Source organism: Leopardus geoffroyi, chromosome D1 (genome assembly GCF_018350155.1).
Source record: "Leopardus geoffroyi isolate Oge1 chromosome D1, O.geoffroyi_Oge1_pat1.0, whole genome shotgun sequence".
Taxonomy (NCBI): Eukaryota; Metazoa; Chordata; class Mammalia; order Carnivora; family Felidae; genus Leopardus; species Leopardus geoffroyi.
In genome coordinates, this window is record NC_059329.1 from 28,236,042 (window position 1) to 28,252,710 (window position 16,669).

A 16,669-nucleotide genomic window follows, 5' to 3' on the forward strand; every position below is an offset into this window, starting at 1 on the left:
TCCTGCACTTCTTGTCGTTATAAGACCACCTCTGCAGAATCTCACAGGAGGTTACACAGTGCTTGGACATGGGGAGGGGGAATCTAGTAAGAGGCTGAGGGGCTGGAAATTTTGGTGCTATGACTCTGGCTTAATATGTAAGGGGCTAGGTGCGAGCTCCCTGAGAGATTTCTTCCTGTTATCCTTGGCCATCCCTCCCTCCTCTCTTGCTTCCCAGCCAAGAGTGGTGCTCTCTGAGGTCAGGGTTGGGGGGCGGGGCGGTGCGGACAATGGAAGTCACCTGGAGGGACCAGATATACTGAGTTCTTACCCCTTTACCTAACCACATGGAATATGTGAATCAATGTGAACATATGAGATAAATAGCTGGACGTGAAATCTATGTGATCACCTAAAATCCTGGTTCCAATAGAACGTGATAGGATGTTGGGAAATTTCATTCCAGAGCCTGTGACTGATGCTGTGCCATAGTATTTCCTCTTCCCTCGTTTGCATGACTGGTTATAACCCTTCATCCTGCTCTACAAAGTACCAGTGGAAGGGGGTCTCTGCTACTCAGCCTGTGCCTGCTGACGGGGCTACCCAAATTCATTACTTGCTACAAAAAGTTTACTGTACAAATACTACATAAGATAATTGTGCAGTATACCAGCAGGGATTGAGAATTCCTTTCATACATGGATTTTCATCAGAAGAAAAGTTTATTTCTTTCAGGAATGGATTTATTACAAGGGGCTTAGTTTATAGGATTTCTCAATTTCTTTTTGTAAATATTTTATCAGCATGATAGATTTGTCTTAACAAGATTGAAAGGTACATTTTCCTTTAGCCATTTGGTGTGAGAAGAGAAATGATTTTTTTCTTCCCTGAAAAAGAATTTAGGATGGCAATAAAATCATGTATGTTCAGGTGCTTTATAATGGGAATGGAGACATCCTCATTTATCCCATCTTGTGCATTGTTAGCAAATGCTCCTTCTGCAATAGGCAGGCTTGACATATTGCCAAACATGGGCTCCACCAAGCCTCACTGGACTGACGTCTGGGGGTCTTTATATTTTTGTCCATACAGAAAGATCTATGGAGGGAACACTTCCTTTATGAACTTCATTTGTAGTTAGTACACTTCACAAAACACATGAGGTAGATATTATCATTAGCCATTTAATAGTTATAACAATTGAGGTACAGAGAAGTTAAGTGACCACCCATGGTGATATGAGATGGTGAGATCTAGTTTCAGTGACAAGACCAGGTGCTTGAGAACCCTATCATGTCTCCATAGGTCCTCCCTCTGGAGAGGCACCTCCTTTCTCCTGTCAGAAGTGTTTGCTATTCTCAGCCTGTCTACAAAGCACAAAGTCCTGCTGAAGCATAGCCCAGTGGCTGGAGAGAGGGGAAAGGCAACGAGCATTCTGACAAATGTGCAAAAGGGTATTTCATTTCAACCTCAGGTTTCACATTCAGGCCTACGTGCCCAACGGGAAAGGAATTCTGAGTATTATACCAAATTCTGCAAAGTCTTCTCTACCTTCAAGCCAGGTCTTACTCTTTTTACAATCACCCAATTTTAAAACACATCTCCACCATAGAGCCCTCTTCCAATGATTTAATTTGACATTCTAGTTCTTATGCATTCAGGTCTACATAGCTAGGTTTTGTAGGTGCTCTTGGAGATACATATATATTTATATTCATATATATCTTCTCTCTTCATTGTATCAGAGCTTGGGAAGGGTCAAATATTGTATTTCATACCATTCTACCAATAGGATCTTGGATAGGTCTGTACATACTGGGTTACATGGAGCACACAGAATGAATAAAGGTTAATGTTGGGGACTGGATCATGACCCCAATACCATTCTACACCATCAGAAATGTCCATGATGCTTGACCTTTGAAAACAAAAATAGAAAGCTTAGATTCTATTAAGAGTATGAAACCCCAAGACCAATCTTAACTCTAGATACATACATATAGAGGCACACCTGTAAGAGGCTAAAAAAGTGAACTTTCATATTTAGCACAGAGAAGTGGACAAGAAGGGAAACATATTTTGTGAATAGGCTTTAAGGGAAAACACACAATTGATCATCTAAGACAAGGGTCAGCAAGCTATGACCCTCAGGTCAAATCTGGCCAAGTTCCCTGATATTTACAATGAAGTTTGACAGAAACCACACTCACTCTTTTGCATATGATGTAGGGCTTCTATCATACTTCAACAGCATGGTCAAGTAGTAAGGCACAGACAGCACGACCCAAAAGCCTAAATATGTACTACATAGCCCATTTCTCTGCTTCTATTTTTGATGCATGCACTTTTCTTCTAAACTTCACATGGAAAAATCTCTGAAAGTCCAGCTCCCTTCCCCCACATACCTTAACCCACTTTCTTTCCCTTCCACACATACCAATTTGAAAAGATGTTCAAGACTTCCATTTTTGCAAGCCAGCCATTTCTTCAGATTAGTCAGTGCCATGGTCTACTTAGATGTAGATTTTACATGAAGTTCCAGATTTTGTTAATTGTACTTTACGGTTTTAGAGTACATTTCAGCATAAAAGGTACGAAAATTACTTGTGCATTGTCTCTCACTTAGCTTCTTTTTGCTGGATCCTGCAATTTGGCCAGGAATTTCTGGCATAGGTGTGATACTCATCAGACAGTTCTTGATAACTCCAACCAGAAATGTAGAGTGGGAAATTGAAAAGAAATGAACTCTAGAGGGGGTTTCAATCTCAGTTTTTTCAACTTTTGGAGTTTTGTTTCAATTTTAACCTACTATACCCAGTATGACATATTTCTTGGTTTTTTGGTATTGATTTTTATATTATAGAAGAAATACAAGGATGTGTTCACTATTCCTGGGTCATGTTCACACCATAATGTGTTCACTAAGGAATGTGTAAAGCCCTCAATCCAGAATTATATGGAGACAGAAAATATGAAAGGGGGCATGGAGCCAGTGTGCTGCCTTGCAAGCTCTCAGACCTGAAGTTGTACAGAAAGAGGTTTGCTTTCACACCCACGCAGTACCAGCTGAAAATTCTGGGTTAACTCATATGAAGTCTCACACATTTATCAGTGGGATTATATCCCCCACCAACCTTCCTTAACTAAAGGTCAAGTGAATCACGGAGAAGGGTCCAGAAATAGCAAAGCAAGTCCTTGAGACTCAGAGGCATTTGATCCAGGGAAAATACCAGCCCTGAGCAAAGAAAGAAATTCACAAGTTTCTTCAAACTTGAGAGTATCACCATTAAGAATCTTCTTATGTGCATAAATAGACCTCAGTAAGTTATAAAATTGTGCTAGGGGTGAACAGTGCATCTCTCACTTTGGGGAATGGCATTACAGAGGGCAACCACCACACCTTGGGCTAATGCAGAATGTTATAGTAAACAGGCCTTTAAGGGAACTCCTTAACTTCCAAGACAAAGAAAGGCAAAGTATGAGAAACAACCTGAGGAGTAAGCAATCTGACATACAATGAGTTCCCAGTCTGTTAGGTACAGTGCTTTTATACGTAATCTCATTTGATTCCTGCCACATTTCTGAATTATATAAATCATGTCCATTGAATAAATGAGAAAATTAAGCTTTATCAGAGTTAAACAATTTGTCCAAAGTTATACGGTTTGTTAATGCTGGAACTGGATACAAATTCATATCTGATTCTTCACTACACCACGCAGGGTTGAAATACTATTTTTCCTAGCTCTTTTTACCAAAGCTTAGAGAAGAATGTTGACCTTTCTGTACCTTGTAGGTAAAGAGTTGTGTTTTATTTTTAACCTACTAATGATGATTTTAGTATTTATTTTAGGTAATGTCATTTGTGTGTATATTGCATCCTAAGCTAAGTACAGCTTAGGACCTAATTTCTTTTTTTTTTTTTTAATTAAAGTTTATTTATTTATTTTGAGAGAGAGAGAGAGAATGAGCAGGAGAGGGGCAGAGAGAGAGGGAAAGAGAGAGAATCCCAAGCAGGCTTTGTACTGTCACTATAGAGACCAGTGAGGGACTCAAATCAGGAACCTCAAGGTCATGACCTGAGCTGAAACAAAGAGTTGGATGTTTAACTGAATGAGCCACCCAGGTGCCCCAATCTAATTTCTGTTTGTAACATATACTCTTACCAGCCCCATCACTTTTTAAATACCAAGGTAATTTAATGATCTTACTTGGAAAAGAGAAGGGACAAAAAATGGATGGTGGCATGTAGGCTGTCACCACATTCTTTTCTTTCATTATACTTCATTATGTGGCATGAAGATACAGAACCTGAGATTTGTTGCACATTCCTCTTGAATTCATGAACTGCTTTTTTTCTGGCACATCCAGAAAGAGGAAATAGAAGAATAAAAATCACTCTGGGTCGCGTGAATTCAAATGGAAGCCAAAAGAAGCTGACAAATACTGAAGCATGAGCCAGAGACAAAAGTGGGCCCATGGCACCTGCCGATGTTGCATCTAGGGTTGTTCATTTCATCATGTCACACGCCAGGTGCGTGGTGACAGGCTGTTTTGCTGACAACCACAAGTGTTCAGTTAAGCACTGCCACTTCCTTGATAACACTGTAGTGGAAGATGGAAAGATTTCTTTGCCTAAATTTGAGTAATAATAACGGTAGTGAAAACACATGGCACCAGTTAATAGTAAGTAGGGAATTTACTTAAATCAATTAAATCTAAAAGTCACTGCTTTGATAACCATATGTGAGTTTAAGATAGAGGAAAAAGCGGGGCTTCCAGAAACAGAATGCAGTATTTGCTTATGAATGTTGGTGGGGGGAGAGTGGGAATAGGTATTGATCAGATAAGAAATGGTTTGAGCCTTCCCAAGGCCTTTTCAGTACCTGGAGAGAGCTCCATAATTCATAATCCTGAAATGCATAGGCTGATAATTGCCTTAATCACTGGAGAAACATGGCTAAAACGAACTGAAATAAGCCATAAAACTCATTACAAGATAACAAGATTCTATCTATTCTCTGAGGTCACGTTAGTGTTCCATAAGGTCAAGGAGTTAATCACCTCATTCAGTAGAAGCAGATAGATAAGAAACTGGTGGTGGTGGTGGTGGTGGTGGTGGTGTGTGTGTGTGGTGTGTGTGGTTTAAATATTCCTAAATTCCAAGACAACAGAGATGGCCAGGTAGGTGAAAGTAAAGTGAATGACAGTTTATGAATAATCTATGGTTTTGTGCTTTCCTTTCTTGACTTTTGGAGTACAAACATCCAAGATATCAGTTATTGTAAAATGGATTTGTTTTGCAAAGTTACCATTCTGCACACTGAACCCCCTCCCATACGATTCAAGTGGCCTGTCAACAGGTCGACAGTGGTTCAGGGCTATGGCTTGAAAGTCTGAACAAACAAACTTCTTTCCAACTGGCCTGATAAAGTGAACTATAGACAGTTACACAGGAAGAAATCTTAGGTATCACTCACTCTTACTTCCCCAGTCTTTCCAATGAGAGAAACAAAGCCCAAGGAGATGTAGTGCTGTCCAAGTCTCTCCTGCCATCCACAGTGGACTGGAACTATGAGCTAGAACAGGGTGCTATTTCACTAAGAGATTAGGTTGTAGGGGAGGGCAGGGAAGACAGAAGCAGCAAATGTTGGGAAGATACAATCTCCATCTTCCCCAAGGATTCGAAGAACAATGCCATGTTAAATTGGGGCATCACATCCTCGCATCCATAAGGTGTATGTTGGTGAACCTGGCCCAGGGGCTTTTGTTGCTCCTGGATTTTTGTCCTGATTTGATGCAGGAGACCCACACTCCTCCCCTGGGCCCTCACCTCTAATTCTGCTCCTTTCTATTCTCTGTAGCTTCCAAGACCCCAATCTTGCATTTAGATCTAGACGTCCCTGTTTTCTCAGTAAAGCCCGGAAAAGAGCAGAGATAACCAAACTGTTTATGAGGAACAGTGAGAGTATGCACCTGGTTCATAGAAAGTTCTCCATAAAGTCGTCATCATCATCATCATCATCACCAGATTAAGGAGGGTTGAGGGATGTAGGGAGACAAGTGACTGGCTGGTTCTCATCACTGCTATGCCCTCATTAAAAGAAATGAGCTAAAAATGTGACAGGAAAAAATGTCTATGTTTTAAAAAATATATAATTACTGGTCAATTCTGTTGCATAATTCAAGGAAACATCTAAAAATCCCTCTGCCTTCCTCACAGGATGATAAATGAGATATTTTGGGGGGACACGGGGTGACTCCAGTGCCAACTCAAAATGTTTTCAGGCTTTTTGATACCATTAATCATCAATATAATGAAATCTACTGATCTGGATTCCTAGATTTTTCTTTAGGTCTTGTTCTTTGTTTTTTTTTATTTTTTTTACATGTGGTTTGAAACTCTGTAGATGAAAAAGACCAAGACTACTGCCTTTTTTTAGTTAACAAAACAAGAAACTATTTCCTGGGTTCTTCAATTACCAACTCATCTTGGAAGTATTTACTTTAAGATTGCTTTGTGAAAACAATTTAAATTAAGCTCCCAGAATATGCATCTATCAAGGATTTACTTTGATAGATTCTGTGTAGGTGGTTTTTGCAGAATTAATCCTCCGTAAATATGTTTTTGATAATCAGTTAATTTTCATGTAACATGCATTAACCACCATATAAGCTCTAGTCAAGTGTATCTAGTAAAAAATAATAATAATAATAATAATAATAAAGTTGAATAAATCCAAACCAGTGATTAAATTAGCCACTTGCTATTATCTGTGGCCAAATCAATTGGATACATTTAAAAGTAATTTTTTAAATTGTTTTTATTTATTTATTTTTGAGAGACCACAAGGGAGGGTCAGAAAGAGAGGCAGACACAGAATCCAAAGCAGGTTCTAGGTTCCAAACTGTCACCACAGAGCCTGACATGGAGCTTGAACCCACAGACTGTAAGATCATGACCTGAGCTGAAGTTGGATGCTCAATCAAGTGAGCCACCCAGGGGCCCCTAATGTTTATTTAGTTTTGAGAGAGAGAGAGAGAGAGACAGAGCACAAGTGGGGGAGGGGCAGAGAGACAGGGGACACAGAATCTGAAGCAGGCTCCAGGCTCCAAGCCATCAGCACAGAACCCAATGCGGGGCTTTAATCCACAAGCCTTGAGATCATGACCGGAGATGAAGTTGGACGCTTAACTAACTGAGCCACCCAGATGTCCCTGTAAATTTTTAAGTGGGATTCCTTGGATGCCAAGGATAGATTTTATTCACTGACATTGGTAGGATTCTCGGATATACATTCAGCTCAGGGCTAATAAGTTTAAATGTTTGCTTCCCAGGGACAAATGAAGAAGGCATAAAAGCCAAAATGAAATCCACTAGGAAGGGAGTACTTAGGTCAGTTCATCAGCTGTGCTGTTCCAAGGAGCTCTGTGAGCAGTTCCGTACAGACCCAAGACCTCTAGAGGTGGTCTCCAGACGTGCTGCCCCCATACAGGAAGCTGACACTCTTTTATCAGAACCCTTAGAAAATGGGCACGGGAATTGGGGCCTGCATCCAAGTTGTAGATCTAGGAGTTAACAACTTGTGACCTGGGGCAAATGACAACCTCCCGGACACCAGTTTCCTCTTTTGTAAAATGGGAATGTAAAATAATTTTGACCTTCTAAGCCTTCATATGAGTATCAAATGCAGTGCTAATTTACATGAAGGGAACATTTACACTGTGAGGCACATAATAGGTACACTATACTTGTGATGTTTTTCCATTGAGAAAGGGCTTGGGATAATATAGCCTGATGAGGCTTGCTTGGCAACCAAATGCATCTTTTAGGAAGTTGGTATCCAGATAATTCTCAGATTTCCAATAGCTGCAAAACAGAACCACATAAGATTGTGCTTCTGTCTTGGTTCTCTTGGCATGAGGTCCAGACCCAATTTCACACAGCTGATGGCTCACCTTCCTAAGCATTCAACCCACCTTTGTTTTAATCCTTTTGGAAGATTGCTGTTAGGCCATGTTGCCAAATGGGCAGAAGTTCAACTTGGAGCAAGATGCCACCTGACTCACCTTAATTGTAGAAAGAGCCAGAGTGGGTGCTGCGTTGAGGAGAGATCTATCCCCTACTTCTTTTACTTTCTTGGGTGTTCTGTGGAGTTGGAATGCTAGAGCTAGAAGCCCTGGGGAGTGGCTTACTTCAACAGGCCCTGCCTTGGCTGCTCAGGGTTCCCTTGGCCCTGAAGGGAAAAGAAAGGAATATATCCACAGTCTTATCAATAAATAAGCAAACAAGGGAAGTGCACCACACCATGTGTTTTCACCTCCCGGCACTGGGGCAGGAATCTTAGCGAGCAGAGGGGCTCCAGACCCTCAGTCCAGGAAGCAAACCTTGGAATATGTGGCAGCTTCTCACAGTCATTCCACCTTCAGAAATCCACTTAGAATGCAACCTGTGTATCACCTTTGTCTTTTACTGTTCTGCCAGACTGTTTACTCGAGCAACCTTATTACCAATCTCCTAAAAATCCCCATAAAATCCATAGATCATAGGCTATAGCATTATTACAGGACCAGCCTACATGATGAGCCTCTACAATTACTCACCAGGGGCTAGAGGAAGCCGGTGTGGTCACCAGGTCCCCACTGATGTACAGCGTGTGGACCGCAGAACCATCTCCAGAAAGAATGAGAAGGAAGGAAAGAAGAAAGAGTTCCCAGCAGTCTCTCGGTTAAGTTCTCCTTTCTTAAGGATCTTTTTCTAAAGGGGTTCTTTTTCTTTCCCTCTTTGTTCTTTCAGTTTTAGATATATTCCTTCACCCACTGTCTCTCTTCGCCTCAAGAAACAGATGTGGGACTTGAGAAAGACAACTTCATAGTTGTCGGCTCCCACTGGGGGCTGACAGCAGCCGGTGGGCCGTGGGGAGGGTGAGGCTCAGGCCTGGCTGGCTGCAGCTGTGGGAGAAATCTCTGATGAATTTCAAAACCTGCCTCTGCTTTGGATGTGATCAACAGTCACAGCAGGGCTTCTGTGTTTGACTATATGAACAAGCTCAGAGGGAGGGAGAGAATACCGCCCCTCCGCTCCTTCCCTCCCCTGCCTCAGCTGAGCAAAGTGTAGGGCACAAGGAAATGTGTCTACCACACAGGGAAACGTGTCTACCTCTATGCAGTGGGCATGTGCCTGCCCCTATCAGAAGGTGGACAAGTGCTGTGCAATCAACATGCAGCATGCTGCAGCTGTCTCCAGTTCTCAGCCGAGGAAAGTAGGAGATCTTTAGAAAGATGTAGAGGTGGGGCCAGCCCTTGGCTCCTCCCAAATGTCTTGGGCAGAGAGCTTGAGACCCCCATGCATGTGGGGTCCTGGAACAACTTCCAGTATAAGAACAAAGGTGGGGAGGGCACCCAAGAGCACCCTCTTTGATATCTGCTTCCTCTGCCTCCTTCTAGGCTTTCCAGAAAAATGGCTTATGGAATGCATTGGTGATAAATATTGCTGAAAGGAGGGTGTGAATTACAAAAGTCCATGCAATCAATCAATCAATAAACAAACAACCAAATAAATAAACCCTGTCTCAGGTTTTTATAGCCTCCAGCCTTATTAGAAAAGTGGTTGTGGCACTCACAGAGGTGTTTGTTAAATATTCATGGATTAAGCACATAATGCCTCTCTCTCCAATGTAAGAGCCTTGTGGTTTTCCTGCCCATAAAATGGGTTGTTCATCCTTTGGTTAACTCAGCATAACTATAACACGTGTCTTCTGCAAGCAACTGTACTCGGTGATGCTACTATAAGATAACCTCGTTTCTGTCCTCCGGAAGCTATTGGTTGGATCACAGGATTCCTTTTTAAAGGAATAAAGTCAATTCTCTGACAGTAGCAGAGGTGGGAGAAGGTAACACTGGCCTCTTTTTCTTTTGGCTGTGGAAGCCTCTTTCATAGAAAGTTTTCTCTCTAGGCACAGCCCTAGGAAGACAAGGAAAAGCCAGGTGGACCTCCCTGCTCAATGGCAGGGCCAGTATACTCACATCTGTTCTAGGTCAGCCTAGTAAGAGTTAAAGAGACTTCACAGCTCTCAAACCTGTCATTTTAATAGGAAATAACTCCTGCAGACCATTTTTCTAAGAACTTCAGAAACCATCTAATGCAGTGCTTCTCTAAGTCTGGTCTCCTACCAGAACAATCATCCATGACTCTGTAGAAATGCAGATTCTCAAGCTATTCCTCAGACCTACCCAATCAGAAATGGGAACAGCTTAACAGTCTGTGCTTCCACAGCCCTCCAAGTTTCCCGGTTCTCAAATGTGACTGCATGTTGGAATCACTTGGGTGTTTTTTTAAAAACGCCAACTCCTGGGTCTTACTCCCAGGGATCCTGATGTCATTGGATGCGATGAAGTTTGGATAGCAGGATTTGAAAACCTACTTAGGTGATTCTAATGTGCAGTCAAAGTGGAGAAGTCTAAAAGTGCAGCTGTTGAGAAAAAGGGCTCTCAGATGCTTACCCTACCCCCGAACAAGTTTGGCTGCTATGCTTTTTTGTTTTGTAGAATTCTTAGCAATTTCCAGATATTTTCACAGTCATTAAGGAAAAGATGCTAATTAGTAACATGTAAGCTGGCACCTCTCACCTTCCTTTCTGGAGACATCTCACAGATAAATAGGCAATGTTTAGCCAGGCGAGGTCAGTAGCAGTTCCTGGGGCTTGCTGGAAACACAGGGTAGTGGCTGGCACAGCTGGTTTCGCATGGGTGGCTGTGCTCTACCGCTTTGTGTCAGAATCACAGAGGGGGCTGCAGGCTTAATGCAGAAAGTGGGTTGTACTGATGCTCAGTCTCAGGCCCTCTCCCCTGACATTGCTTCTCCTCCAGTCCTTATCTAGAAGTGGTGGAAAAAGAAGGGTGGAGCTGATCTGGAATACAATTGAGATTTCTTAGATGTTTAGCATGTGATGGTGTCTGATTGTGAAAATCGATAAATATACCTACTGCAAAGAAAAGGAAAATCTACCCAGCCAAGCTCTGTGTGAAGCAATGAAGGGAAAGGAAAAAGCATTACTCAGAGGAATTCTGGTCTCCAACAGAAACCTCAGGACAGCATAAATGCAGTTTCCTTCTGACAAGCTGGCACCAGATTCATTGTCCATCTTGGCATGTGCCCCATCTCACCATGGACATGTTTCCTAGCTCTTGGGAAGTCCTCCTCCCCCATCCTAGGACAGAATGTGAGAACACATGAGCCAGAGACTTTCCACTATTCCTCATGCATTCACCAGAAACCAGCTAACATTTCCTTGGGCCTCAGTTTTCCCACCAACAGAGTGTTAGTAGCAGACCTCTCTCTCCAGAGCTTGGAGAAAATGTGGGTAGGAGAGGTAGAATTTGCATTTCACCAGTGTTCTGTGTCAGAGAAGAAGAGAACATAGAAAAAAGTCTGAGAGGTTCCACCCCACCTCCATCCCATTTGGACAGCTGGCTGGAAAAGAAGTTTAAGATCCATCCCACTGCATTTTAGAACACTTACCTAAACATACTGTACATCTAGGTAATCCTACATAATTTTTCTACCTAAATAGACTCAAAAGCAATCCTCATTTCTTTTCCTTCCAGCAATATAGTGGGGACTTGATATGTACCTCTGAACTAAGAGAATATCTGCAGATCTGTAGGAGGCATACCCCCAGTGGCATGGACAGAGATGGGGGATGACACAGATCCTTGACCATACATGGCCTGTTGCAGAGGTGCTGTTGATGGTCACAGAGCACGGATGTGGCATCAGGGCTCATATGGATGGATTTGCAGATTCCCAGTGGTATAGAAAAGCAGTGTGGGTGTAAGGGGAGGAGAAGAGGGACACTGTTGAGCTCTCGATCCAAGTACTTTCCTTTGCATTCTATCTCCTTAGAAGGCTCAGAAGCCATCAGAGGGAGGGTGTAAGAAAAGCTAGTCTTGGCTCAAGACCAGAGCCAGTATGGGGCCCAAGTTTGGAGTAAATATGCAACTGTCAGTTAAACCTTTCTTCTGGGAGTGCCTGGCTGACTCAAGATCAGCATGAGACTCTTGATCTTGGGGTCATGCCCCACATTGGATGTAGATAAATATCAACATAGGTATAGATATAGTTGATATAGATATATAGATATACATAAACCCTTCTCCTGGAAGATGACAAACTTCTATGAAAGTACTTGAACTACATTTTGATGTGTACATTTCAAATTTGCTGAGTCCTCTGTGCTCTATGATGGGCATCCTTTCTTAATCTCAAAGGCTTAGGAGATTTCCTGGCTGTGGGACTGAATGGGTTACCTGGCCATACTTCATGCTCACTGTTATAGTCAGGAATGGAGATCTAGAGAAGTAGAGCCTCTTCAGTTAAAATCATTTTACACAGTTAGGCTGTCACTTCTTGCAGTTTTACAATGGCCCTATAAAGAGCAGCCAAACAACAACAACAACAACAACAACAACAAAAACAACGGAATGGATAGGGCTTGTAGTGCCTTGAGTGGGCACTGAATGTTAAGTCAGCCTCATCTGCAGAGTGAGTTCCTGTCTGGGTTCCCAGCTCTTCACAAAGGTGGGCATCTGACCCCCGCCTGCGGACATGTCAGCTTCAAGAATTCCATGGCAGAGGTGCTCTGCAGTGCAAGCAGGGACTAACCAAAGGCCATCTTGTCCTTACCTTGGAAATATGGGGGACAGAAGGTGGTCAGCAGATTTTTAATGCAGCATTGCAGTGGGAACAGCTGAAAAAGGGCCAGCGTCTTCTTTGAAGTGTTCCCTGATAGTCTCCATGGAATTCCAGGTTTTTTTTTTCTTTTATATTATTCTCAGCACCCAAATGAAAGATACGGGTGCCCTGTCCTCCAATAGCACCCTGCGACTGCCCCTGTCCTGTCAGCTCTGATGTCATATTATGACTCAGCGACTCCTCGTCTGTTTTCCCTCTAGACTCGAAAAAGGCAGGGATCATAGCTTTCATCTCTGCAGTCCCAGAGCCATGACAGTATCTAGTCTACAGAGATCCACAATTTCTTATCTGCAATTCCAAATTCCAAAGGTCTGGAAACCTAAAGTTTTCTTATAACTCATTTTGCAGTAAAGTCTGGGCTAGGTGTGGCCAAGTTTGCAAAGCCACAATGTGGTAGAGGAGAAACAACAGGTCTCTCATAAATGGCCCAAGAGAAGAAGTGCTAAAAGCCACTGCAAGCAGCAAGCAGTTTGGTGCAGAGAAAGTCAAGCACTGTGAGGTGAGCCAGCATCAGAGGGCATAGCACGGAAGCTGGGCTTAAATGTTAGATATGATTCCCGAAGATGAGGGGGAGGAACACATGGGCCAGCATTTCTGCCTCTCTGAGTATTTCCCAAACTTTCTATATTCCTCTCTTCTCTTGAAGGTTTTAAGTTCTCCCAGGGTTGAGACTCGAGTCCCATTTTCTCATGCCCTCCACGTGGGCCAGAAAAAGGCACTGTGAAGACTACTGTGGGGACGGTACAAAGAACATGCCGTCATCCCCCAGAATTCCCCTGTTCTGTTGGAAATCATTCTGGGCCTTGCACATACATCGTAATCAAGAATATTTTCTTGAAAAAATGAAAACCTAAGGAGTGTGACTTTTTTAATTAATAAACTCTAATTTTTAGAGCAGTCTTAGGATTTAACAAAATTGAGCAGAAACTACAGAGATTTCCCACACATACTCACCCCCCAATTCGTCCAAGGGTTGCAGTTAATTCACCTACATTGACAAGCCATTATTGTAATGCTTATTTGTTCCTCCTTAAAAGTGATAATGGAGGAGTGCCAGGGTGGCTCAGTCAGTTGAGCTTCCCTAGGGCTTCGGCTCAGGTCATTATCTCACAGTTCGCAAGTTCGAGCCCCATATCAGGTCTGCGGCTGTCAGCACAGAACTTGCTTTGGATCCTCCGTCCCCCTCTCTCTGCCCCTCTCCTACTTTCATGAGCTCTTGCTGTCTCTCAAAAAATAAATAAACATTAAAAAAAAGTGATAATGGAGGCAGACAGACACCGTTCCCTCCAGATCTGATTCAACACCTCTCTCTTTCCTGCCCCCATGTACAGGTTCTTGGTCTACTGAGAAACTTGCCCAGCTGCAAAGCGGCAGAGCAGAGATGGAACAGGATTACAAGCTTTGAAAGGTGTAAACACTGAGAAGGCAGAGAAATCATTCCTGTGCAACAGAGGGAAACTCGTAGGCATAGATATTAAAGATGGAAAAAAGCCTACAAGATCAATTCCCTCCCTCAGGGCTCAGAGGAGGGGAAGTAATCAAGGCACACTAGCTCCTGCCTTCTCATTCACTGGGGAAAACAAAAGTCACACATTCCTCACCAGCTGCCCTGGGCAGCTGAAACCCAGTGTTCTCAGTCTCTCTCCACGAGTGCAGCCCAAGGACAGCAGTGCCGAACACCACAGCCTTAAAACTATTTGCTCTTTATAGTTTACAAAGCACATTTAAAGTATCACTCAGCCTTGCAGCATCCCAGTGGTGTATGCAGGGTGTTTAGAAGTCTCCCCAGCTCACAGAAGCAGCTGCTGGTGACCCAGCAAGGGGACTCTTTGCATTGGGTGAGAGGCAGGGACAAACCAGAGCCTGGGATGCTGGGCCTGGTTTCCCACAGGGCATGTCGGGGAGCTGCATATCACTCCCAGGATCCCCTGGCCACAGACTGTGATAAGACCAAATCAGTTACCCTTAGTATAAGATCCATACAAAACAGCAGGGACAGAGCCATCCTTCTGAAGTAGGGGGCTTTAACTCGTGTGCAAGAAGAAGAATATCTGAGTAAAATCATTTCAGGAAAAGCCTAAGCATGGCCTTTCACTATGGACAGTCTCCTAGTTTTTAATATCAGAATGTGGTCATAAATCTCCAAGAGGAGAAGAAGGAGGCAGACTTTCCTGAAAATATTTGACCACGATTCCATTTTTGGCGGAGCATCCTAAGCCAGCATCTCTTTGGGGGGGGTATAGTATTAAACCTGGTCATATGGGGGACACGTGGTTATTTTTCAATTCAACAACCTTCAGCTCTGGGGTGTCCTCCACAGAGGTTCTCAGAGAAGCTTGGGGCAGAAAAAAACACAAAACTGAAATCTCCAAGAAGAGGCTAAAAAGAGCTGAGTTATTCAGGCATAAAAAGAAAAAGATACTGGCAGGCCACTGAAATCGATTTTAAACTATTTAGCACATTAGGGGACTGTGAGGGGCTGTTCTTGAAGCAGAAGGCTGAAGCCCAGCTTCCCCTGTGGCAGAGGGACGTGGGGGACCCACAGGGCTGTGGGGAGCCTGTGGTGTAAAGAACATGAGCCTTTGAGATCAGAAACCCAGTAAGCTGTGGATCCACCATCCTGCCGTTCTCAGACAGAGGGTCTCCTAGAACAAACATGGACCAAATTGGATCCCACTTTGAAGCAGGGGAGAGAGAAAATGACCCAGGCCATTCACACTGGCCGTAAGCAAATTCTGTAGAAGCAGATCTGAACTGCGAGTAGTACTAAGGTGACACCATGGATGCTGTGTGACAAAGCAGGGGATAGAAACCTTACACGAGTTCATTCCGACAAGGAGGAGTGATGGCGAGCCAGGAGAGGGAGAGAGAGGAGAAAGTCTCAGAACCTGGGCCATTTGAAAAGGTCCCAGAGCTGCAGATGGAGAGTCACCCTGTGGGGACTGCGACCTCCCTCCTGAATAGGCAATGATCAGCTTCGACCCCAGGTCACCAAGTCCCTGCTTGAGAGAAAAGAGGCTCCACACACCTCACAACTTCAGTGCCCATGCCTGAAGTCCCCCCCTGGTGTATAAGGTCTGCATCTCCCCAGTTCCTTCCTGACCTTTCCTCAATGAAGAGAGGGAGCAAGCAGTGGGAGGTGAGGGTGGAGGAGAGGGGCAGCAAGCGGCCACAAAACAAAAAGAAAATCATGAAGGGGAGGATGGGCCCTGGGGATGGGCTTCTTGCAAAATCTCGCGTTTCATTAAATATAGAAAGGTAGGATGAAAAGATAATATTCACTCATTGTTACAGTTTCAAAGTCAGAAGCTGGCCTTGATTTCAAAGAACTTGTATGTAATGTGATGCATGGCTTTCTCTTCTGTCTCTCTTTTTATAGGTAAGTGACATTTCATTCTGCTCATCCCCAAGGCAAAGTTGGATGTTTTTAAAGTGGAAAAAAAAATGAGCGGAAAAAGAAACGGGGAAGGTGGGAAGAGGTGGCAGTCGAGGGGCAGCAAAGGTAGGTGCCCACTGAATTCATCATCCCTTTGCACAGACAGGCGAGGGGGAGGCTTGTCCCCCAGAGTCTGTGGTGAATGCCTTTCCTGAGGACGAGAGGTCCCGGTCATGGTTGTGGCTTTTGAGATGGGAGACACCTTTGCTCTTGGAAAGAGGTCGGTCTCCAAGGGGTTTTTCTCTGGTGAAGTTTTGATTCTAAAATGAGTTGGACTTTTGTGTCTGATGTGATGATTCAGCTACTTGGCTGTGCGTTGCCAGTAGAGGAAGTAGGGGAAAAATGTGTTTACAGCTGGAGAGGCCGAAGTAAAACTTTGGAACATTAGGAATTGGAAGATGATCATTTCTGTCACAATCTGACTACAAATGGTATGGCAATTTTTGGACAGAAAGGAGATCTGTGGAATTTGTGGGGAAATGGAGGTCCTCTGGTACATT

At 43.5% G+C, this 16,669-nt stretch overlaps 1 protein-coding gene across 2 annotated transcripts in view; it reads left to right on the forward strand.

The window, feature by feature from the left end:
* Positions 1-16,669, forward strand: part of NTM (neurotrimin) — a 948,891-nt gene that overhangs the window by 264,467 nt on the left and 667,755 nt on the right. The window contains exon 1 of one of the 2 annotated variants that reach the window (XM_045483497.1): positions 16,163-16,235. The exons of the other annotated variant lie outside the window; for it this stretch is intronic. Within the exon in view, the coding sequence (XP_045339453.1) occupies positions 16,178-16,235 (58 nt within the window). The 5' untranslated portion in view covers positions 16,163-16,177. Of the gene's footprint in view, positions 1-16,162; positions 16,236-16,669 lie in introns of those variants that run through there. 2 annotated transcript variants of the gene reach the window in all.